General features: G+C 41.8%; 1 protein-coding gene across 4 annotated transcripts in view; it reads left to right on the top strand.

Annotated features, from left to right (window-relative positions):
- Positions 1 to 19,807, top strand: part of EPS8L2 (EPS8 signaling adaptor L2) — a 272,423-nt gene extending 252,616 nt beyond the window's left edge. For all 4 annotated transcript variants that reach the window (XM_077458781.1, XM_077458788.1, XM_077458772.1 and 1 more), the window contains 4 exons: positions 903 to 1,035; positions 10,350 to 10,527; positions 11,850 to 11,982; positions 17,849 to 19,807. In XM_077458781.1, coding sequence (XP_077314907.1) covers positions 903 to 1,035; positions 10,350 to 10,527; positions 11,850 to 11,982; positions 17,849 to 17,920 — 516 coding nt within the window. In that variant the 3' untranslated portion in view covers positions 17,921 to 19,807. The remainder of the gene's footprint in view (positions 1 to 902; positions 1,036 to 10,349; positions 10,528 to 11,849; positions 11,983 to 17,848) is intronic.
- Positions 19,808 to 26,877: the final 7,070 nt, after the last annotated feature.

The following is a 26,877-nucleotide window of genomic DNA, read 5'->3' as shown; positions in this document are numbered from 1 at the left end:
CAACGTCCTTCACTAGCCCCGAGAAGTGTTTAATACTGTGGACCTTGGATACACAGCATAGAATTTCTGAGTAGCTCCACTAGTTTTGCACTCCATTTGCACTCTCCCAACAACAGTCCATGTTCTACTCACAGAAGGTTGTTCTTCTTCCTCTTAGTTCCTACTTCCTCCTCCCGCGCAATCCAGTAATCCCCTCCTGGGACGTCCTGGTATTCATCCAGCGTTACATCATGATCCTGCTCCAGGGGACCCGACCTCGGCCTCCCTGGAGTCACCTCCAGCTATCCGGCTCTGAGATCTCTGAACTCCTGGGCCTTCAAGCCTCCTCCCAAGGCTCCGGGGTCTCTGGGCCTCCGGTCCCGAACCTCTGGACCTCGAACTCCCTTCCTTCTACCTCCCGAGGACATGTGACCCCCCTTTTATGAGAGATCGCCTTCACTGACCACAGAAATTAACCATTGGTAAATTCTCTCATGGGGTTTCCTACCACTCAGGTCTCAGCCCATCCTCTCTTGTCAGCAGAGTCCACTGTCAAGCAGAGGAGGTATTCCAAGACATGGCCCTGGCCAAATTTACCTATCTCTACATCCTACACTATCAAAAATGGTAAGGGGTGCTACATATGAGAGATAACTGTAACAAGATCTCATGTGGGGATGGCTTGATCCAAGCAGCTGACTAGCTGCTGTTCTAAATAAAAAAGGTTAAAAGAGTTTAGCCAATTTTCAGATATGTTCTTTTTATATCTGACATTTTAAAATGGTTGGATGATGTGTTTTAATAAGTTTAAAATTGTATAGATAGAGAATAAGGACATTCAGTATTGTGGTCATTGTATTATTATAGTGTGTAATATGCATGTCTTTGTTGGTAAATATACATATGTGCTTATGTTGTTCTAGAGTGGAAGCAAATACCGAGAAGCAACCCCAAGAAGTCCCGTTAGCCCTGCATTCAAGCTTCCAAGTAGTTATGCTGGAGATAAATGGGGAAGTGAGATGACTGGATGGTCAACCAGTCAGAACACCAAAGAAAGTAAGTTAGGCCTTAATTCTACAGAGCTACACCTGGCCTAACATTTACACCCTGTGTTTGCAATTGCTTTCCTACCTGCTTTTGATTTCACAACCTGATCTAATCAGTGAGGCATATACCTAAAACCGCCAGAAAACTCCTTTGACCCCAGCCAATCATTAAAAATGTGACTGCCGTGTTACATGAGACTGCTAGGTTATAGACAGACTGCTAGCAACTGCCCATGTTACAGAGAGACTGCGCCATACAGAATGATAGTACCATGCAAAGAGACTGCACCATACAGACTGATTTATACAGCGACAGCACCATACAGTGGAGCTGCCAGAGAGACTGTACAATACAGACAACTCCATACACAAGATGACACCATGTGCGGGACTGTCTGAGAGACTCAAACACCATGCCACAAAGAATACCATAGATCAGGGATATCCAATTAGCAGACCTCCAGCTGTTGCAGAGCTACAAGTCCTGTCAGGCATAGCAAGACACTGACAGCCACAAGCATTACACCCTGAGGCAGAGGCATGTTCGGCCAACAAAGTTTGAGAACTGGATATAAAATTTTCCGTTTGCAGAGAATTACGATCAGACAAAGTGCCACGCATGCTCAGATCAAATTACGTGACCAAAGCTATTGGCTACTAGCCTGAACGTAGTCCCGTCGTAACGAACGGACGTCATCACAATCGGATTTTCCGACAACTTTGTCCGACCGTGTGTATGCACAAAAAGAACTTGTTGGCTTTTAGAACAAAAGCCAGCAAGTTCTGGTTTTGTGATGAAGTGTTTTTTTCACAGTGCTGAGCAAAAATGGAAGAAATGGAAGTGTGTAGTCCAGGGCCAGATTTACATCTTGGGAGCCTATAGGCAGAGAATTCTGAAGCGTTCCCCCACTCCAAAAAAAAAAAATCAGCAGTAATCAACACGCTCATCCCTAAGCATAAATTCCTTCTACAAGTAAAAATTCTCCCCAAACAAAAAATGCTAAATTTCTAGACATGTGCATTTGTTTTCGTCCGATTGCATTTTCGTCCGAATTTCAGCTATTTTCGTTTTCGTTTTGACAAACGATAACGAAAGCACAGAATCCGAAAAACGAAAGATCTGACATAAATAAATGCTTTATTTTCGTTTTAGTTGTTACAACAGTTCGATATAGAATAAGAGATTCGACGTGACTCTGACAATAATCTGTGTCTATAGAACCTGTGGTCGAATGGGCCTAACCTTACCTCTATTAGTCCAAGATTATATAGAGAAAATATTCGACAGAGAAAAAACATTTGACAGAGAGAGAAAAGATTCTGCAAGTTACTGTCCTAAAAAGTGTTTGGGGACCCGGATCCTGCCCCAGGGGACATGTATCAATGCAAAAAAAAGGTTTTAAAAACTGCAGTTTTTTCGGGAGCAGTGATTTTAATAATGATTAAAGTGAAACAATAAAAGTGTAATATTCCTTTAAATTTCGTAGGGGGGGGGTGTCTATAGTATGCCTGTGAAGGGGCGCATGTTTTTGGTGCTTAGAACTGTCCCTGCACAAAGTGTCATTTATGCAGGAAAAAAAGTCCTTTTAAATCACTCGCAGCTATTATGAATTGTCGGCTCTGTAATACAGAGAACACTCATTGAAAGTCATTGATAAAAATAAATAAATAAATAAATAAAAGCGTGGGAATCCCCCAAATTCAATTACCAGGCCCTTCAGGTCTGGTATGGATATTAAGGGGAACCCTGCGTCAAATTAAAAAAAAAATTGACATGGGGTTCCCCCTAAATATCCATACCAGAACCCCGCGTCAAATAAAAATTTTTTTACGTGGGGGTCCCCCTAAAAATCCATATCAGACCCTTTATCCGAGCACGCAACCTGACAGGCCACAGGAAAAGAGGGGTGGGACGAGAGAGCGCCCCCCCTCCCTCCTGAACCGTACCAGGCCACATGCCCTCAACATTGGGAGGATGCTTTGGGGGTCTGTGACCCCTCAAAGCACCTTGTCCCCATGTTGATGTGGAGAAGGGCCTCATCCCCACAACCGTGGCCGGTCGTTGTGGGGGTATGCGGGTGGGGGGCTTATCAGAATCTGGAAGCCCCCTTTAAAGTGGAGGGCCACCCAGAAAAATCATTTCACTTTATCCTCTCCCTTTTACTGTTCTAAAAATCATTCTGACAAAAAAAAAATTTTCACTTACCTGGAACACCCTGTTGCTATGCTGAATCTGCTAATCTGCTTTCTTCCTCCTCCGCGGTGGTGTTTTTCTCTTCCTTAGCTGCAGTGCTTCATGGGAAATGAGTGTCATCGTTTCCCATGAGTCTGTGGGCTGGACTGTGCTTAAAACACACAAGATTTGCAGGCAGGAAATGACGCAATTAGAGGCGGACCGCAGCGCCATTTTTAAGAAGGGAACAAAGCCCTTTATTGCCAGAACAATAAATAATCTTTGTTGCCATCACAACGGGGCGGGACTTCCGACGACGCCGCCCGTTGTGATGACAACCTGTGCAATTAATGGTGGCGAGACTGCGCATGCGCGAGATCGGCGCTCTAACGGGCGGTGCATGCTGGTCCATCAGCATGCCCGTATCCCGGAAGAGGATGCCTGTGGGCTTCACATGCCCACAGGAAAAATGGAAACGCTCGGGAGGAAAGTTTATAAGTTATCCATATCGGAAAAAAGTGACAGGAAATCGAGTGGAAAACAAAAGAAGCGAGTGCTTAATTTAGTGCTGTTATTGCTTGTCATACTGCTAACAAAAAAAAACTTCCAGACAGTGGAATCCCGCTTTAACAAGGGGACCCCCAGATCCCACCCCCCCTGTTTGAAATGGTGGGTATAAAAGTACCCCTACCATTTCACAAAGAAAGTGTAAAAAATAGAAAGTGTAAAAAATAGTTAAATAAGACAAACACACTTTTGAAAAATTCCTTTATTAAAAATAAAAAAAAATAAAAAAAAGATTCCAGCGGTGGTAATCCACTCTTGTTATCCAGCGACGGATCTCCGGGGTCCAGCGATGGATGATCTGATCCAGCGCAGCGAATCCATCCATCTTCTGTCTCCACGGAGGAGACACTGCGGGGATTCTGGCGGCCTGACGTTTGTTATATGCGGAGGGTGGGGCCACCCGTCACCTGACTCCGCCCCCTCTGACGCAAGGGGAAACCCGTGTTTCCCGTGAAGTATGGGTGACCCCACCCCCCTCTGATGTAACACAGGCAGGTTTCAGTTACATCAGAGGGGGCGGGATCACCCATACGTCACAGGGAAACCCGGGTTTCCCCTTGCGTCAGAGGGGGGCGTGGTCAGGTGATGGGTGGCCCCGCCCTCTGCATATAACAAACGTCAGGCCGCCGGGATCCCGCAGTGTCTCCTCCGTGGAGACAGAAGATGGATGGATTCGCTGCGCTGATTCAGATGAGCCATCGTTGGACCCTGGAGAGATGATCGTCCATCGCTAGATAGCAAGAGTGGATTACCACCGATCTTTTTTTTATTTATTTTTATTTTTAATAAAGGAATTTTTCAAAAGTGTGTTTGTCTTATTTAACTATTTTTTACACTTTCTTTGTGAAATGGTAGGGGTACTTTTGTACCCCCTTACCATTTCAAACAGGGGGGGCGGGATCTGGGGGTCCACTTGTTAAAGGGGGCTTCCAGATTCTGATAAGCCCCCAGCCCGCAGACCCCCACAACCACCGGCTACGGTTGTGGGGATGAGGCCCTTAGGGTCTGGTATGGATATTTAGGGGGAATCCCACGTCAATTTTTTTTTTAATTTGACGCAGGGTTCCCCTTAATATCCATACCAGACCTGAAGGGCCTGGTAATTGAATTTGGGGGACCCCCACACTTTTTTATTTTATTTATTTATTTTTATCAATGACTTTCAATGAGTGTTCTCTGTATTACGGAGCCGACAATTCATAATAGCTGCGAGTGATTTTAAAGGACTTTTTTTCCTGCATAAATTACACTTTGTGCAGGGACAGTTCTAAGCACCACAAACATGCGCCCCTTCACAGGCATACTATAGACACCCCCAGCTACAAAATTTAAAGGAATATTACACTTTTATTGTTTCACTTTAATCATTATTAAAATCACTGCTCCCGAAAAAAGGCCGTTTTTAAAACTTTTTTTTGCATTGATACATGTCCCCTGGGGCAGGACCCGGGTCACCAAACACTTTTTAGGACAGTAACTTGCAAATTAGCCTTTAAACATTGGAGTCCCATAGACTTTAATAGGGTTCTAAAGTTCACATGAACTATGCTATATACTAGCTCCGTCGAATCTTCTTTATACATTCGACAGACACCATAAGCCTTCAAAGACAGATTCCACCGTAATTCATGTGGATTTTCGGACGAATGCAATTTTTGAATGAAAAACTAAATAAATAAAAACGAATTTCGGGAGTAACTAAATAAATTAATTTTTCGGACGAAAACTAAATTCCGAAACGAAATATTTTACTCTGCACATGTCTATAAATTTCCCATCCGGACAGTCTAAATCCCCCTTTCAGCACATCTTTGCCCCCAATCCCACCTTCTAGCTCAAATCACCCCTCCTAGCACACATACTCTTTCCTTCCAAATCCCCACTCCCAGAATAATTCTCCCCCAAATCCCCCCTCCTAGCACAAATCCTCTCCCCTAAATATCCTCTCCTAGCATAAACCCCCCCCCCCCAGCAAAACCCCACTCATAGCATAAATCCTCATCACAAATCCCCCCACCTAGTGTAAGTTTTCCACCCAAACCATTCTCCTAGTACAAATCCTTTCCCCCAATCCTCTCTCCTAGTACAAATCCTCTACACCAAATCCCCTCCCCCAGCACACATCCTCTCCCCCCAAATCCCCCTCCCAGTGTAAGTTCTCTGCCCAAAGCCCCCTCCTAGTACAAATCCTCTCCCCCCCAATCCCCTCTCCTAGTACAAATCTTCTACTCCAAATCCCCTCACCCAGCACAAATCCCCCCCCCAAATCCCCCTCCTAGTACAAATCCCCCTCCTAGCATAAATCTCCTCAAATCCATCCTCTTGGCACAACCGCCTCCAAATTACCCTTCCCAGCACAGCACAAATCCCTGCCCCACCCCTATTCCCCTACTAGCACAAATGTTCCCCAATTCTGCCCCCCAACACCCCTATTCCAACTTATAGCAATTCTGCCCCCCAACACCCCTATAGCACAAATCCCCCCCATTACCGTCCCCCCCCCCCCAATCTTACAGGAGTAGTAATTTTGCAAGGTTATTTCTCCACTTATTACAATTCATTTCTTGCACTGATTGAATTATTTAAAGTGAAAGTGATGCATATTTATTCACATAACACAGAGGATACTGATAGGGAGCGCCATATTATTTCTTACTTCATTACATCCACGTGTGGAAATGCATATGAATGCGAGTAGCACCCATTATAGTTTGTTTGCACACTATTGTTAGTGGTAGTGCAGGTGTTTTCACAATCATAGTAGTGAGGGGGTGTGGGCTCTGTGCCCCCGGAATGGACAGGAGAAGTGTCAGCAAGGAGAGAGCTGGGATAACAGTGCTTCTCCATATAGCAGATAACACAGGATCCTCTTACATCGCACAGTACGTGGCTTGATTACCTGTCCCCTACCCACATTTCTGGGAATTGAGCAGTCCTTGGAGGAGGTAGGGGGTGGGTAAGCAAGCCGTATACTGTCCGATGTAAGAGGATCTTGTGATATCTGCTGCATGGAGGAGCGATGTTATCCCAGCTCTCTCCTTGCTGACACTTCTCCTGTCTGGACTTGCAGTGGGTGTGGCAACAATGTTCATGAGGGGGACAGCCTGGGGGGGGACACAACTGAAATCTGGGGGGGCACAGGCCACATCAGCACTCCCCTAGATCTGGCCATGTACAGATGGGTGCCCCTCTAGGAAGGGCGCTTGTAGGCACATGCCTAAAGTACCTAATGAGAAAGTCCCAGTGTTGGTCATATAGGCAGGAAACACCTGGCTCAGTCATACTGCACAAATGTTGCTTTGTTTCTGCATTTTTGCAGGAACAGTAAATATTTTGTCACAGATTCATTACATAGAAAGCTTCCCAGTTTGGTTCTATATTATCTGTTGCTCCCCAATACCTTATTCATTCCATTGTTGTAGCACAACTTGACCTGCAGTCTGATACCTTTGCCGCTAGCCCAAGTATCCTTCTTTTACCCAACCCATTTTGGAAGACATATTTACCAGAGGTATTTCATGCCTCCCGGATTAAAAAGGATTTTAAGTTTTTTGTTAGAAACTTATCAACAACAAATAGAGTTTTGCTAACTTCTACAAGATTGCATCCCCTGCAGAATAGCATACATATACAAGTACCTCCCAACTTTCTGAGAGAAAAAAAGAGTCACCACTTAGCAGTTATGTCGACCACAAAAAATGTATGTGCAGAAAAATGATTGGCCAAATCCCACAAGTGCTTGTCATCACTACTTTTCTTTTTCGAAATAACAAATGCCATAATTGCATATAAGAATTCTAATAATAGGTTATTTTCTTTATTACAGGCACTTATATAGTACAATCAATTTACGCAACCCTTTACATACTTATTATACATTCTTATCAGTCCCTGCCCTCAAGGGGCTTACAATCTAAGGTCCCTAACTCACATTTATACATACACATACTAGCGCATATTTAGACAGGAGCCAATTAACGTACCAGCATGTCTTTGGAGTGTGGGAGGAAAACCGGACAGATACAAGGAGAACATGCAAACTTCAGGCTGGTAGTGCCATGGTTGGGATTCGAACCGATGACCTTAATGCTGCAAGGTGGAAGTGCTAACCACTTAGATGGTTAGATGAACAGTTTAGTGTAGTATAACATTTCTGGTAGATTAATGGTATTTTTTACAGAGCTCTATACATCAGACCTAAAAGAAGGACAACTCAGGAGGAAAGAAGAAAAGAGTGATTTGGTTTAAAAAATAGAAAATCTCTCCAATGGACGAGCGCTATTGTATATACTGTATATTAGGCATTGCTTCCAATATGCAAATGTTGTATATACAAGGAGTTGCCCTTTCTCTTTAGGATCTTTATTGACAGCAGGTTTGTTGATGTAGTGTTCAAACACTCAACATGAATTCCATTGGACACAATAAATAAGTCAGCCATACACAATTCACAGGCTCAGCACCCAGCCAGCCAATCACCTTTAGGCTGGATTACATTTTCTGCTGCTGCAGATCACAGCACCAGAAGAAATGGGCTACTACCTTTGCAATGATATGCTGCTGAAGAGCAGTTCTACACACAAAGAATGTTTTAATTACTTTTAGGGCCCATTCCTATCACAGATTTGCATGCCAATATAACAATACTTTTTCTACATGTTTTACATTTTTTTGTTGACCTTTAAAACGTTTTTTTTTTTTGACACATTGTTTTTTTCGTTTTCCATAATGAGCGTTTTCACTATTAAAATCAAACTGTTTTTATTGTTTTATATACCCCTATATAAGAGATCTCTTATTACATTTAGTTTCAGTGATTACCATTTTAGGACATTGCAACATGTTGCGCTCCATTTAAATGTACTGATTCACACATTTTTAAGCAGAATGTAAAAAAAAAAAAAAAAAAAAAGACACATCTCTGAGGGAAAGGAGAGAGAAAAAAAAAAAGAGAGAAAAACAAACACATACAAATCAATAGTAATAAAGATAGCAGCAGAGTTAGTGAGATAAGACAGAGGGAGCGCTATAGAATGGAGGGGGTGGGAATGGATCAGTACTGCTTGGACCTTGAAGAAGAGGACATACCCCGAAAGCCTGTCCTGAAAAATTGTATGTTAGTGCAAATACAAAAAGGGGTTTGGTGTGGGGGTATTGGGACAGCTGTCCACGCTGATCTCCTATTAACCAACCCAGACCAATAGTTAAATTGGACTATACCGGTACTTTTTATGATAACACAAAAGAAAAAAAGAAATTTAAAAGGAAGAAAATTTTTCAATTTTTTTATGAAAATACAAAGTAACAAAAAGACAAAAGGAGAAAAAACAATATATAAAACATCAATAATAACAATAAAATACACCCCAGAATATATAGCATGTACAAACACTCAAAAGTCTCTTCTACTAGTTTCGCGGACCAACCGCTTCTTCAGGAGGATATCTAAGTAAGATTATAACAATAAACATATAGGTCATTAACAACAATTATAGAAATAATAAGGACATCATTTATATAAACGTCTGTAGACACCTAGAAGGAGTATGGAGATTAACTCACCCAACAATCAATGAGAGACAGAGCCAAAAGGAAAAAACATATATAACGGGGGGCAGGGACCCTATATTCCCCCTACGGCGGACATGGGGGATTGGTGAGAACAGGTGCTGGCAAAAAAAAGAAATTTTTCTTATTCTCTTCTTTTCTTTTCTTTTCTTCTTTTCTTTTCTTTTTTCTTTCTCTTCTTTTTTTGCCAGCACCTGTTCTCACCAATCCCCCATGTCTGCCGTAGGGGGAATATAGGGTCCCTGCCACCTGTTATATATGTTTTTTCCTTTTGGCTCTGTCTCTCATTGATTGTTGGGTGAGTTAATCTCCATACTCCTTCTAGGTGTCTACAGACGTTTATATAAATTATGTCCTTATTATTTCTATAATTGTTGTTAATGACCTATATGTTTATTGTTATAATCTTACTTAGATATCCTCCTGAAGAAGCGGTTGGTCCACGAAACTAGTAGAGGAGACCCCCATACACCACCAGAATCAAATCCTCCCTTTTGAGTGTTTGTACATGCTATATATTCTGGGGTGTATTTTATTGTTATTATTGATGTTTTATATATTGTTTTTTCTCCTTTTGTCTTTTTGTTACTTTGTATTTTCATTAAAAAATGGAAAAATGTTCTTCCTTTTAAATTTCTTTTTTTCTTTTGTGTTATAAAAAGTACCGGTATAGTCCAATTTAACTATTGGTCTGGGTTGGTTAATAGGAGATCAGCGTGGACAGCTGTCCCAATACCCCCACACCAAATCCCTTTTTGTATCGTAAAATTTGTGGATGATGGTGCTAGCTAAATTTGTAAAAGTATGTTTATTTAAGGCGTTACACTTTCTTGAATGTCAGTGCAAATAAAAAAAGTATCATGGACAGTACTCAATTTTTTCTGTCACAATTGAACTAATACAGCTAAAATCACATCAAGTATTATGATTCTGTAATTTCAGCCTATCATATGTGACAATACTTTCCTCCATTGGCTTGTTGCATAGTTCTCAACGTGTTCATTTTATTTCTGCAGAGTTAATTCACCACATGGATGAAGTGAACGATGAACTCTTAAAGAAAATCACGAGTAATCAACCACCTAAACGGAATTTTGTAGCACAAAAAGCTCAGCAAGTACATGTTCCATTAACTTTCCAGTCTGACCCAGAGGAAGTGAAAGCCTGGCTGGAAGCTAAGGGTTTTAGTAAACCGTAAGTATTAATTAACTTTTATATGTCTGATTACAACTTACATGTATCCATGACAATATCTTACCAGTGGACTAATAACACCACTCACACATTTTACACTCTGATTGTACAATCCATGCACAATCTACCTTAGATGTATCAAAGCTATTTAACTTGAGGGCCTACTTAAACAGTTCATTTTGTATCCAATCAGGATACAAATTGCCTATGTCATAATGAGCCTGTCCCTGATGGAGATATTTAATTTACCTTCCCTGTCTTTGATACTACTAGAAAATGGTATCCAAAAGTAATAGCAAAAGTAAACTGACACAGGGTATTAACCCATACCGTCTTTACTATACTAACATTATATATAAATGTTGTGCGTTCCCAGCTAAGAGAGCGAGCTGTCAAAGACACCTCTCGGTCTGTACTAATGATCATTAACCGGAGGGACCAGTTCCTGATCATGTGACCACTGTGATAGCCAATCACAGTGGTCACATGATTAGGCAGACTTTCCCACCTCCTGGGCATAATAACCTATTTTAAGGCCTCATGTACACTGCTGCTGGTAAACGGACGTTCAGAGGCAGTTGGATGCTTTTCTCAGCTGCCCCTGAACTCATCCAATATTATCCTATGCGTACATGTGCACAGGTTCCTTTAATGTCATTTTTAGGCAGTTGCGTTTAGAGGCTTTTCTATGAAGGCAAAAAAATTAGTTCAGATGCCGAAGTTTCCGACGTTTCAGACACCAAATGCGGCTAAATGCAGCTAAACGTGGTAACTCGCATTGAGCCGCGTTTCTTTTACAGGTGTTTTTCATTTTTGCCTATTTAAACAAATATATATATATGTTTTTTTTATTTCTTTTTTTCAAATGCTTCTAAATGCAAACGCGGCAAAACGCTGCTAAACGTGACATGTAAAATCGTCAAAACAGAGTTTTAAACGTGGGTTGTTATCTGTCAAGTTAATTTCAGGAGAGGTTGTAAAGACGTCCCATGCATTAAGCCTAAAGGGATGCTGGGTGGGTGGGAAGGGGTAATCTTGTCTATCACCCTGTCAGTGCTAGTAGCCTGAGTCGCCTGCACAGTGCCCTGACCTCAACCCGTTTGAATAACTTTGATTTTAATTGGAATGCCAATTGTGGGCCAACATCCATACCTAACCTCACAAATGCTTTTTTGACATATATAACAAATAGGATTTACCCTGCCGTTTCTGCTTGAACAGAGCTATGACGCTTTATATTGTGATTTTAAAAAGTGTATGTGTTCACGCTGTCATGCCATGTCTCCTATACTAGCTAAGGGATGTTATTATTTTTTCATTAGGACAGCAAGCCAACTGGGCATTTTAAATGGGGCACAGATTTTCTCTCTAAACAAAGATGAGTTAAGGAAGGTTTGTGGAGAAGAAGGTGGAAGAGTATACAGTCAGCTGCTTGTACAAAAGTCACAGTTAGAGGTAAGTGTCTACATCCATGGAATTATCAGAGATGGTGATACAAATTTTTAAAATATTTTAATTGAGAAAAGAAGCTAATGTGGTAACAAGTAAAATTACATTTTCACATTGTCAATTTACAACTTTCCCCACACAGGAGGTAAGTATCAGCTGGACTATTACATGATAGAAAAAAAGTTTGAAGCAGTGTAAATTCTAAATAATCATCTGCATGCAAAAGAAGGATATGTAACCTTCAATAGAAATCTCAGGAGCGTGCATCGTTTCAGTTAAATCAGCTGATTTCCATTAAAGTGAGGGTAGACATAAAATATGAAAAAACAACAAACAAAAATTCCCAGATCACTTACCAGCCAGCCTGAAACAAACCGAACTGACCCTGTCTAGCAGTTCATGTTAACAAGGGTTTAGTTTGCACACATATGCAAATACATGCATAAGTTACAGCGCCTACTTCATGGCACCCCGGTGTATTGCAGTCCTAACTCAATCATTTTGAGAGTCTCCTGAGTTGGAGAACATACTGTATATAATAATTCATAAATGAACACTAGGTGTGAATGGGGCCTGAAAGTGAAATTGGTTTGTTTATACGAGAACAATAAGGCTCCACATCTGTGTGTATGCAAACGCATAGCAAGTCACACAGAAAATGCATGCTTTGCCTTGCATTTCAGAAACACGTTCTTCTCTAATAAAAAAGTTCTGGAGCTTCTTTGAGGCGATCGTTGTGCGTAGGGCAGCCCATTCCAGTAAATGAGCTGCCCTAATCGTGACAAGCGAAAACGCTCCAAAATACCAAAAAATGTGTGTGGTAATGTGAGTTCCTGCTATGCAGAGATGTGAATGGGGCTTGACAGCTGAGTGTCTCCGCCCACCCCCCTATGTACTTGTATAAAGCCTGCCATATACTTTGCAATATAATTCTGGTAAATTTAAAATAAATTATACAGAGATTGTAGCTGTCAAGCCCCGTTCACATCTCTGTGTAGCAGGAACTCACATTCCCACATGCGTGTCTGGGCGGCAGACACGCTGACGTCATTGCGATACAGTGTAGGGGTGGACGGGCGATTGCAAGCCAGCCGGCATTCTTTTATGTGCTTTTTTACTACTTTCTTATGTAAGTGCAATTTTTAATACTATTAAATATTTGCCATACGGAATTATGCTATGGTGAGTCTTCTTTCCATTTCCCTGGGACCTTGAATGTTGGCTGATTGCTTTACCTGCTGAGTTTGATGTTCCCATTGTAACCATGGTAAGAGGAGGCATTGCTGAGGTTTATTACAGGCATGTTATCGCTTGCCTTCCTGCAATAGATACCTGCTTCACGGAGGATGAGTGCCTGGCAGACCCGATGTCCACAAGCCACAATCTCAATACAGAGAAGCAGAACAGGGATCTGCCTATGTAAGCAAGGCAGATCCCCATTCTAACATGGGACAATATGGAGATCTGCTATTCCTAGTGATTAGGAACAGCAATTTCTGTGTTGTTACTGTCAGCAGTTCCCCCACACAGTAAGAACACACACTGAGGGGAACACATTTACCCTTTGATCGCTCTGGTGTTAACCCCTTCCCTGCCAGTGTCATTTATAAAGTAATCAGTGCATTTGTTTAGCGCTGATCACTGTATTGGTGTCACTGGTCCCCAAAAAGTGTCACTTAGGGTCAAATTTGTTCACCGCAATATCGCAGTCCTGCTAAAAATCGCTGATCACCACCATTACTAGTAAAAAAACATTAAAAACATTAAAAGTCCATAAATCTATCACGTAGTTTGTAGACGCTATAACTTTTGCAATCTTATTTAATCCCTCAATCTTCCATTAATATCTTTGGCACTAGTTTTTCTTGTTGTTTGTCCAAGTGTCTGTTTTAGTTGGGTCTACTTACTAATAAGTGAAGAGAGGTGAATTGCCAGAAAAACTGCAAAATCTAAGCCAAAGTGGCTGAAGTAGAAAAGAAAAAAAAAATAGCTCTCATTGAAATACTTTTAGTTCAGCTTTTTTGGCCTATATTTTACCATTTCCCTAAAAAAATATACCTCAGTTCACTGAATAGTGCATTAAGACAAAACTGATCTTTATAAAAACATTTATTAAAATATTAGTTTTTTTTATTAGGGTGAACATTTTAGAAAACATAAAAAAGAACATTTATAATATGAAAAAGAACATTCTCAAAAACAATAAATGATACAAAAAAAAAAAAACACACACACACACACAAAACAAAAATTGCAGTAATATGCAATACTATGTGAAACAGTGATAAAGTGCACTAATTCAAGAAGCTAAACAGCAAAAAGACAAGTACGCATAAATTACTATCCCTAATTTAAAAAAAAAAAATACAATAATACGCGATAATATGTGAAACAGTGATAAAAGGACTCAAATCAAAAGCAGGTATTCATCTGATTTTACATAAAAAACAATAAAAAAGTCCCAAATAATAAAGTGCATGTGCATCAAAACATGATGAGATGTGAAGATCACGTGCTCACAAAACAGTTCTTAAAAGTTGTGAACACAATTGTTCCCATCATCCAGGCATCCACTAGGAGTGTGCCCAAGCAACTCACCTTAAACAAAGACCACAACAGGTCTAGTGGCGCTTTGGTATACAAATCCTTAATGGCAGTTCACGTTCCACTCTCCTCTCCTTGCCTGCATCGAAATCCACAGCTGGTCTGACAAGGCTTTAATATATGGATCCTTTATGGAAAATCTGATTCCACTTCACTCTCCTCTAATAAAAGCGCCACTAGACCTGTTGTGGTCTTTGTTTAAGACTTTAAGGTTTGCTGCTAGCATACAAACAAGGAAAAATAAAACATTCCAAATTGTGTTCCACCAATAGGATATTAGGGTTAGTCACTCCTTAATTTCTACCTCTCTGAACTCCATATCAGATCTCATGGATACCACTCACCTCTCTGCACACCACGCCCCAACACCAATTAAAAAAAAAAACCTTACACACAGCGAATGATGAAAATTCAGCCGCAGTGACCCCTGTGGTGGGATAACTATTACACAACATAACTGAACCAAAACTTGCAGCAGACTTGCAGAATGTTTGTAAAGAAAGTTTATCTGGAGTCATGCAATGCAGACTTACTGCAATTGTGCAACAAACTTGTGAAGTCTGGCAAGTCTAGCAAGAGCTTAGCAAGTCATTTCAAACTTGCAGCACAATTACTTGCTATCTGGGATTTGTTGGAAAAAAGGACATCAATTTTATTTGGGTACAGCTCGACCGCGCAATTGTCAGTTAAAGTAATGCAGTCATTAAGGAGGTAAATCCTTCCGGGGCTATACCTGCAAAATGGGGCCAGCCTGAAGTAATCTATCAGGATTTTCTGACTAAAGTTCCACTTTAAGCAATTTGATTATCTCCCAGATGAATGTCCCATGTAAAGATGAAAAGGGAACTAGTCCATTTTGAACAAAGTACCTACGTAAAATAGGCACCTGATGATGTTCTTTTCAGACAAAATGCATACAGCGGAGCTTGAGAAGTGCTTGAGAAGTGCTGACATCAGACTCTACCCTCTCTCATTGGGTACTGATGATCCTATGTACTATGTTAACTCATACTTTGTTGTCAAGAGTTACATACAATAGTGGTCAAATTGCCATTACATATAATAGCGGTGGTGTAGTGGTTAGCACTCTCACCTAGCACTATAAGGGTTGCTGGTTCGAAACCCAACCATGGCACTACCGGCCTGGAGTTTACATGTTCTCCCTGTGCCTGTGTGGGTTTCCTCCGGGTGCTCCGGTTTCCTCCCACACTCCAAAGACATGCAGGTAGGTTAATTGACTTCTGTCCAAAATTGACCCTAGTATATGAAAGGCGACCTTGGATTGTGGGCGCTTTGAGGGTAGGGACCTATGTGAGTGTGCAATGTACAGGGATAGGGACAATTGTAGACACTCACTCAGGTTGAACTGGATGGACTGGTGTCTTTATTCAACCTTGCTAACTATGTAACTATATATGTTTCACATTTACAAACAGTTCAAATAAGTAACAAACTGCTGAATCTCCAAACACCAAGAAGAAAGAGTCCAAAAACAGTGCTCTCCATCTTGCTCAAAAACTGCTTACAGGATAAGAATATTCATCAAGGCTTTATAATAGCATTCAAAGTTTAATAGCTCCAATATGCAATGTGCATCAAAAGGTGAATGGCTCCAATACACTGCATGCATCCAATCTGGAAACCGCCATCACACTGCCCCATATCAGATGTCAAAATTCCACCACATAAATGCCATGAACGAAAAGAAAACCTCCATAGGGCAAATGTCGCTTAAAATATCCAAATATATCCATAACCAAACTTACTAAAAAGTGCGCATATACAAATGTATGTGGAAAGACAGTCTCCACAATTCTTCCTGTATGGCAATCACCATAGACTCTGAGATCAGAAGTTGTGCGTGGTGATGTCACATCCGCAGGCCCCGCCCAACATGCTTCACCCTAGACAGCATCATCAATGGACTGGCCGCAGTCCGATCTACATTAAAAGTGGACAGTATAAGTCAGTAGAGCTGTGGATAGAGTCAGTAGAGCAGTGGACAGTGTCAGTAGGGCAGACGTTGGTGTCAGTAGGATAGTGAATGGTCTTAGTAAATAGAGCAGTGGACGGTGACACTATTGCAGTGGACTTTGTCAGTAAGGCAGTGGACGTGATCAGTAGGACAGTGGAAGGTGTCATTAATTTTTTTATTTTTGTCACTACATTTTTTAATTATTTTTTACCATTTTATTTTTTATAATTTCTTTAGAATCCCAATTGGGAGTCTTTGGTAAAATATCAGGGGTCTAAACAGATATATGTTTCACCTTTGACACAGAAAAGGGAGATTGAGAACACCGATGGGGGGGGGGGGGAGGCAGCAGCGCTGTGGTGGGAGAGGGGGGACCAGAGGAAAAAACAGGGGGCAGCAGGAAACAAGTATCCCATTTGGCTCCTGCAGATCCTGAATGCCAGCATGAGGGAAAGGAGGAGAAGCTGGCTTTCAGTGGCTGCAGGAGTAAAATGGAGGGAAGTTCCTCTATTTGCCACCCCTGCTGCACCTTCTATCCAGGTGTAGAGCCAAATGTGACAGAGGAGCCGCACGGGCCCCCTGGAGCATGGGGTTGAGTCATAATTGCAGCCCCTGCGACCCCTATAGCTACACCAGTTAAGATATAGACTGACATGTTCTTGATGACAGTTCTTGGATACTGCCTATTGGTGTACTCTTTTATATGCTGTTATGCAGTTTGTAAACAATAAAAAAAAATCTTTTGAAGTTCAGAAAAAAATAAAAACCTACCAGTCAAGTCCCAATAAATAATAAAAGCTGTGTCTCACCTGATATACTGCTATATTTGTATTTAAAATTCCAAGAACATAGAGCTAGAGCTGCCTTATGTTGACCATTTTATTGACGGTTTTGGAGTTTTCTATTCATTTTCACCTACAACATTTCACAACAAATTGATTAAAGCCCACATGAACCTTTCTATTTTATTCAGCTAAATATTTTCCAGCTACATCAAAACAAATGGTGTTAAAAGTCTTACAAATATTTGTGTCTAAATGCAGCTTGAACAGTAGACTATTCTGTCCTCTGCAAGAATGCTGCAGAGAGAAACACCCTTGGTAGCTGTTGAAGCAGAGGTCTCCCTGTAGAGGTCCAACACACCCCCTGTTGAGTCTGACCTACAACCCTGCAGTTTCACACATTTTTCTTTTAAGCTTGATGTCTGTAAGCTGTGCCTTCTTAAAAAGTATCAGCATTGGATTTAAGGTGTGCAGTGATATCCTTATTAATTAAAACACATTTCTTTTTCAGAAAAGTCAGGGTGGGAATGAACTCAGTGAAATCATGAGAAGGCGTCAAGAGAAGATAGAGGGCGAAAACTAGCAAAATGTCTCCTCCATGACTTTCTCTATCTTATGCAACGATCCACATAGCCTCGCAGAATCACTCGCTGCTGTGTATGCCTTGGGCTGCAAAAGGATTTTGGATGTACCCCTGTAAATTGTTAACGCAAGGGACAAGAAATATGGACCTCCACAGTATATATATATATATTTATATATAAATGTATACATAAATATGCAGCAAGTTCTTTCCTTCCCCCTAGTGGGCCATGTGGTGCATTGCAGAGTATTTTCAACCATTGTTGCCTCTAAACATTTAACATGCCTGCAGCACACAGAAAAGCCAGCACACTACATCTGCATGTATGTATAGATATATATATATATATAGTATTCACATATTTATGTTTGTATATCTCATGGATTCTACCGTTTTTATTTTCTCTACACTTTTTTTTCCTTTCTTTGCTGCCTACGAGGCCTACTGTTCTTATAGCAGTTAAAAGGTGAAAAGGGGTATGAGCTATAAGTATTGCATGAAAGTATTATTTTTATATGTATATTCCTTTATTTTTAAACTGATTTTGTGCAAAGACATCTGGAGCCAGGCCGATCCTTGCCAGGAGTCTGTGCAGGGCAAATGAAAAAAAATCTCCATCTTTAGCAATTCATAGTTTGGCAGTGAAAGGGTTATTCCACTTACAGACCAATATAATATAATTTTGCAGATGGTCTTGGTATTGAACAATGCGGACCCCATGTCCGTCTGCTTGGTCTTTATTAGCCATGGCACGCAATCACAATACAGAAAAATGCTTCACCACAAATAATTACCGTTCATTATAAATATAATGATTTATTTGGATGGGACACCTAAAATGAAACGCCTTTTTTTAATATGCAGCTGTATGGCTGTCTGTTAACACTGACATAAATGGCACATATTTAAATGAATCAGACATAGTGAAATATGTTTGTACAATAAGAACAATTTCAAAGGTCTGCGTGACAGTTGGGTTAAGTTTGTGTTGAGTTGACCACACTTGAAAAGAGTTTGCCACACAATATAAATGATATCAGTGTAGTAATGCGATTATGTTTCTGTAAATTGGATACTGATGACAGTTGGAAAATCTGAGTCCATTGCCTTTAGTTGTTGATCCAGAAAACATAAGCCAATGTCACCTGTTATTGCCGCAAAGCTTTTGAGACAACTGTCATTTTATGGTGTGTTGTGGGTAGAAAATCTGATCATCCAAAGATGAACATTCAGAATTGCTTGTGTATGACCTGCTTTAGGAGATGCTGCGTAGGATATTACTGCAGTAAATTGAGCAATATAGGCCAGCCATTCTCAACCAGGGTTCCGTGGAACCCTGGGGTTCCTCCAGAGGTTGTTGTGGCTGATGAACCACCTATTTGATGATGCCTACAGAGTTCAAGGTTCAGCACCACTTGGCAAAGCCAGCAGCATGACACCAAATATTTTTTTAGCTGTCTTTAAGGGAGGCATTCTGAACACCACTTTAAGGGGGACATTCTTCCAGTATCAACTCCACCAATATCAGGACTCAGGAGCATTGTTTCTATTGAGCCTTGATGATTTGGTTTTAGTAAGGGTTCCTCGACACATGAAAATCATTTTTTGGGGTTCCTCTAAGGTTAAAAGGTTGCGAAAGCCTGATATAGGCTATTAAAATTTACCCAACAGCTCATTAAATATGTATAGCCTATGGAATGCAAGTACAATATATACATTAGGTACTGGAAGTGCATGTTGGGTGATGTTCAGCTCCATGATTGGCTCACAACATACACAACAACCATCACCACTCATGGTACACATAATAAGAGCTGTGACTGGACATTGTTTTTTTAAGCCTTGAATTAAAGATTAATGCAAAATGCAAAATGCAAGGCTGTTTTTTTAAGCCTTGAATTAAAGATTAATGCAAAATGTATTTTAGATATGAACATGATTTTTGGGTCAGATCAAGAGCCCCACATTAAGATGTTCAGATTTTACAATATTAGCTTTGCAAAGTATGGGGAAGCGATTCAGTGCCTGAACATGTCTCATAAATATTACAAAACCCTCGTGTGTACCCAGCTAACTAGGATTCACTTGCCTGACATTTATTATTCAGGAGCAAGACAAGTTTAATGTCAGACTCATCATGCAAGCATACATCTAGTCTTTTTATTTCTGAATCCCCCTTTTTCATTTATGATATGTTTCAGTTCTTTAAAGTTACAGAAAAGTAACAAATACAATGTTTTGGTAAATTATTTAATAACAATGAAAATGTAAGCGCAAAACATTCACTTTTCACAGTAAAAACCTGTAATATTGTGATCACTGGAAATAAAACTTAATAATCAATTGTTTATGGAGTAATGAGTCTCTCTGTGACTGGGGCGGGGTACAAATGTTTTTTCTTGGCTGTATTAAATGTTTGAACTTGAGGTGTCAAAAATTTTTTTTTTTTTTTGTTTTGTTTCGTTTTGCATAGAATAAGGAAGAGTTATATCGTAACACTCTCTCTCTCTCTCTCTCTCTCTCTCTCTCTCTCTCTCTCTCTATATATATTATCTATATATATATATATATATATATATATATATATATATATATATATATATATATATATATATATATATATATATATATATATATATATATATATTGAAGCCACTGTGTTAGCACTACTGATAAACAATCCACCAAATCACCCCACTGTCAGACTTCATGCATCCTTTCCAGAGACAATGAACAGTCTTTTGCAAGCTTTGTTTCTGTTGTTTTATTGGGGGGGGGGGGGGGGGGGGTACAACTTGGATAGGGATAGAAATATGAGATGCCCATGGAGTTAATCATTGCCGTCATATTTAAATAATTCAATACACTTTGAACAAAGTTAGAGCCTGAAGATTGAATGCGCATATTTGACTAAGTATAAATCTTCTCCTGCAGCTCCCCGCAGACTGTTGCTCCCTCCATCTCCATGCAGACTGTTGCTCTCTGCATCTCCATGCAGACCACTGTTCCTAAGAGTTCTCCATCCGCCACCATGTGAGGGACAGAAACATCACTTTTGACCATGTAAAAGCAATGGTCTTAGATCTCTTCACCTCTTGCCCAAACTTGCTTCCTCCTGTACAGATTTGATTCCTCCTGCACAAACTTGTAGTTGTTAATTGAAGTATGACACATCCTCATACCTTATTGCCACGAATGCAACACCCACTGTATTGCCATGAATGCAGCACCCATTGTATTGCCATGTATGCAGCACCCATTGTATTGCCATGTATGTGGCATCCACCGTATTGCCATGAATGCGGCACCCACCGTATTGCCATGAATGCAGCACCCACCGTATTGCCATGAATGCAGCACCCACAGTATTGCCATGAATGCAGCACCCACAGTATTGCCATGAATGCAGCACCCACAGTATTTCCATGAATGCAGCACCCACAGTATTGCCATGAATGCAGCACCCACAGTATTGCCATGAATGCAGCACCCACAGTATTGCCATGAATGCAGCACCCACTGTATTGCCATGAATGCAGCACCCACTGTATTGCCATGAATGCAGCACCCACCGTATTGCCATGAATGCAGCACCCACCGTATTGCCATGAATGCAGCACACACTATATTGCCATGACTGCAGCACCCACAGTATTGCCATGAATGCAGCACCCACTGTATTGCCATGAATGCAGCACCCACTGTATTGCCATGAATGCAGCACCCACTGTATTGCCATGAATGCAGCACCCACCGTATTGCCATGAATGCAGCACACACTATATTGCCATGACTGCAGCACCCACAGTATTGCCATGAATGCAGCACCCACTGTATTGCCATGAATGCAGCACCCACTGTATTGCCATGAATGCAGCACACACTATATTGCCATGACTGCAGCACCCACAGTATTGCCATGAATGCAGCACCCACTGTATTGCCATGAATGCAGCACCCACTGTATTGCCATGAATGCAGCACCCACTGTATTGCCATGAATGCAGCACCCACCGTATTGCCATGAATGCAGCACACACTATATTGCCATGACTGCAGCACCCACTGTATTGCCATGAATGTGGCACCCACTGTATTGCCATGAATGAAGCACTCGCCATATTGCCATAGATGCAGCACCCACTCCATTGCCATGAATGCAACATCCATCGTATTGCCATGAATGCAACATCCACCATATTGTCATGAATGCAGCACCCACCGTATTGCCATGAATGCAGCATCATTGTATTGCCATGAATGCAGCATCATTGTATTGCCATGAATGCAGCACCCTCTCCATTGCCATGAATGTAGCATTCATGGCAATATGGTGGGTGCTGCATTCATGGCAATATGGTGGGTTCTGCATTCATGGCAATACGGTGGGTGAGCACGCAGCACCGTATTGCCATGAATGCAGCACCCAGCAGTGCACCATATTGTCATGAATGCAGCACCCAACACCGTGTTGCCATGAATACAGCCCCCAGCACCGTATTACCATGAATGCAGCACCCACCATATTGCCATGAATGCAGGACCCACTCCATTGCCACGAATGAAGCACCCACTCCATTGCCCTGAATGCAGCATTTATTGCAATGGAGTGGGTGCTGCATTCATGGCAATATGGTGGGTGCTACATTCATGGCAATACAGTGGGTGCTGCATTCATGGCAATTGAGTGGCCCACTCCATTGCCATGAATGCAGCACCCAGCACCGTATTGCCATGAATGCAGCACCCAGCGCTGGGTTGCTATGAATGCAGCACCCAGCACCGTATTTCCATGAATGTAGCACCCAGCACCATATTGCCATGAATGCAGCACCCACCGTATTGCCATGAATGCAGCACCCAGCTGTCAGGGCTGGCTTAGCCCTTCCTTCTCTGGGCTGGCTGCTCAGCTGTCGGCTAATTGCCAGCTCTCATCTCTCTCCACAGTTACCCAGCTGTTCCTGATCATGCTCGTCTGACCTGCCTACTTAACCACTAGGCGTCCGAAACACGGCTGCAGAGCGGACGCCAATTGCGGGGAGGCCGTCCCTGAATGTCCTCCTGTTTACTTCCCCAATGCACGCTCCCACGAGCACGCATCAGGGACGTTCTGTGCTGGCCGTGTCCCCTGGACACAGCCAGTCACAGATCGGTGTAAACGCCCAATCACAGCGGCCATTTACAGCACGATCAGCATACCCAATGAGGGATGATCTCATATGTAAACATATGAGATCATCTCTCATCGCCGGCTCTCCCTCCTCACACAGACAGCATGTGAGGAGGGAGAGATTAGTGGCTGCAGCGGCCGTAAGTAATCTGTCCCCAGTGTGCCATCTCTCCCCAGTGTGCTAATAAATCTGTCCCCAGTGTGCCATCTGTCCCCAGTGTGCTAATAAATCTGTCCCCAGTGTGCCATCTGTCCCCAGTGTGGCACCTGTCAGTGCCATCTGTCCCCAGTGTGCCACCTGTCAGTGCCATCTGTCCCCAGTGCCACCTGTCAGTGCCATCTGTCCCCAGTTCCATTTGCCCCAGTGCCACCTGTCAGTGCCATTTGCCCCAATGCCACCTGTCAGTGACATCTGTCCCCAGTGCCACGTATAAGTGCCATCTGTCATCAGTGCCATGTATAATGCCATCTGTGATCAGTGCCACATCAGTGCCACGTGTCATCAGTGCTACATAGTACCATCTGTCATCAGTGCCATATCACTGTCACGTGTCATCAGTGCCACATATTAGTGCCATCTGTCATCAGTGCCATCTGTCATCAGTGCCACCTGTCAGTGTCACGTGCCATCTTTTATCAGTGTCACGTGTCATCAATGCCACGTATCAGTGCCATCTGTCATCAGTGTCACGTATTAGTGCCATCTGTCATCAGTGCCACATATTAGTGCCATCTGTCATCAGTGCCACGTATAGGTGCCATCTGTCAGTGCCACATATTAATGCCACGTGTCATCAGTGCCACATATTAGTGCCATCTGTCATCAGTGTCACGTGTCATCAGTGCCACATATTAGTGCCATCTGTCATCAGTGCCACATCAGTGTCACCTGTCATCAGTGCCACGTCAGTGTCACTGTCCTGGTGCTCCAGGGCCTTCAAAAGTGTAATAGTCAACAAGTTAGATGTGTAATTTATGCTCCTAGAACACGTGACGGCGCTCCCTGCATGTTGGGCCTCTCTAAGTGGCTAGGCTGTGGAAAAGTCCCACACATGTGGTATCATAATACTCAGGAGGAGTAGCAGAATTTATTTTGGGGCATCATCTGTGGTATACACATGCCAAGTGAGAGAAATTACCTACTACAATGACAATTTTGTGAAAAATAAAAAAATAAAAATAAAATCTTCATTTTGCAAAGAATTGTGGGGAAAAAATGACAACATCAAAAAGCTCACCATGCCTCTTACTTAATACCTTGGAATGTCTACTTTCAAAAATGGGTCATTTGGGGGGTATTTGTACTTTCCTAGCTTGTTCAGGTCGCAAGAAATGAGATAGGCCACCAGTACATCAGATGTGATCAATTTTGTATGATTTGCACCACAGCTTGTAGGCTCTCTTTCACAAAGACCAAATAATATCCACTCATTTGGGTTATTTTTACCAAAGATATGTAGCAGTATAAATTGTGCCCAAAATTCATGAAAAATAAAATAATTAGCAAAATTTTATCACAGAAACAATGAAAAATGTATTTTTTTTAAAAAAAAATTGGTCTTTTTTCATTTATAGTGCAAAAAATAAAAAACCCAGAGGTGATCAAATACCACCAAAAGAAAGCTCTATTTGTGGGGAAAAAAAGGGCAAAACATTCATTTGGGTACAGTGTTACATGACTGAGTAATTGTCATTCAAAGTGTGAGAGCACCGAAAGCTAATAATTGGACTGGTGCCCAGTTGTCAAGTGGTTAAAGCTGTCCAGCTCACTTCATCTCTGTCTTCGCCTTGGTCACATCACAAGGAACCATCTCCTCCTTTCCTGTTTAAAGACCAACTTGCTTACATCCCTTCTGGCTCCTTATCCTGCTTGCTGTTCCTCTACTTGGATCCCTGACTTCTGGCCTGGCGGATTACACGATTTGGTTACTGAACTCTGAACTGGCTGACTACTCGATCCGATTACTAAACTCGGGCTATGCTTTGACTACGCTTACTCTATTTACCTTTATTTTTTTATTAATAAACAAGTGTGATTTAATTGTACTTCTGTCTCAGTCTGGTTCTTGGTTCCTGACACCAGCACCATATTGCCATAAATGCAGCACCCCCACCGTATTGCCATAAACGCAGGACCCACCGTATTGCCATGAATGCAGCACCCAGCACCATATTGCCATGAATGCAGCACCCACCGTATTGCCATAAACGCAGCACCCACTGTATTGCCATGAATGCAGCACCCAACACCATATTGCCATGAATGCAGCACCCAACACCATATTGCCATGAATGCAGTCAGCCCCAGCCCACCGTATTCCCTCCCTTACAGGCTCACACACACTCACCTGCCACACTGCTGACAGGGAATGATTTCCCAATCCCAGTCCCAGATGAAGTTGCACTTCCAGATTTATAGCGCAAAAAATAGAATAGAATAGAATTTAATTTGGGTACAGCATTGCATGACAGCGCAATTGTTAGATAAAGCGATGCAGTGCCAAATTGTAAAAAGTGCTCTGGCCAGGAAGGGGGTACAATCTTCTGGGGCTGAAGTGGTTAATACCAGTTTAATGAGACTTAAAGCACCTGTAATGCAGCCTCTGTCCACTGGGGGGCTGTTATGAAATCACTATAGCACATACCGTAGCAGTAGGAGTGATTCAGCCCAGAGGCTCCATGTATCCTCCAGCTTTGAAATGCTCAGGGAGCCATGTACTGTAGGTCAGTTAGACAGCTAGAGGAAAGTCCATTAGGGACATCAAATGTCCAAGGGTGTAGGGGGCGCATATTTTTAGCACTGATTGCTGTATAACACTGTATATAGTGTCACTGGTCGCCAAAAAAAGTGTCAAAAGTGTCAGTTAGGTGTCTGATTTGTCCACCGTAATATTACAGTCCTGCTATAAGTCGCTGATTGCTGCCATTGCTAGTAAAAAAAAAAAAAAAAATACCAAAGTTTGTAGACGCTATAACTTTTGTGCAACCCAATCAATATACACTTATTGAGATTTGTTTTACTAAAAATATTGTAAAGGATTAGCATCAAATGTAGAGCTTGAAGGACACCGCCACTCACTGGTTCTTCTTTTTAAGGGCTTTGTTTGCCCATTTTTATTAAAATAATGTCCAACAAACAAAGATAGGTTATCCTCGCAGGGGTTTCATCATTCCTTTTCATCAACAAAACTATATTCAGCCTAGTTGGCTCTCACTTGCAGCACTGCAGCTCTGGCTACACCCATGCAGCCTCTGACTCCTCTCAGAGGAACGGGAATCCACCTGACTCCCATGCACAGATTTCCTGTCTGTTGGGTGGAACCCAGAACCATAGTCAGTTAATACTAAAAGCCCAGCACACACCTGACCAATCAGTATGCTGGCTTTTCTCAAAATCAGGACCCAGGACTAGGGATTCCATCCCACCCGGATCTCTCAGAAATCCCTGAGCTCCAGGTCCCAAAGTGGACTTTAGAAAACACTGAGGCCAGGTTCCTCATCATGTTACGTGCTCCCTGGAGCCCCTCAACCCGTCTGGTTGAGAATTCTGGGTCACATTCTCCTTCTAGACCCTGGCAGGGCAACGCTCTGCCACAATATATACTGTAGCAGAATACATATTGGCCTAAATTGATGAAGACATTTGATTTGTCATATTTTTTTATTGGATATATTTTCGAGCAGAAATAATGAAAATGAATTAGATGACAATCGGAATCTGTGTATGGATGCCACTTAAACAATGGTGGATGCTGTGTGCAGGAGAGAGCAGACAACGGATGGTAAA

This window comes from Lithobates pipiens, unplaced genomic scaffold, assembly GCF_037356315.1.
Source record: "Lithobates pipiens isolate NorthernLeopardFrog02 unplaced genomic scaffold, aLitPip1_a1.2 Scaffold_10, whole genome shotgun sequence".
NCBI lineage: Eukaryota > Metazoa > Chordata > Amphibia > Anura > Ranidae > Lithobates > Lithobates pipiens.
Note: the sequence above shows the minus strand (reverse complement) of the source record. Positions and strands in the feature narration are given on the sequence as shown.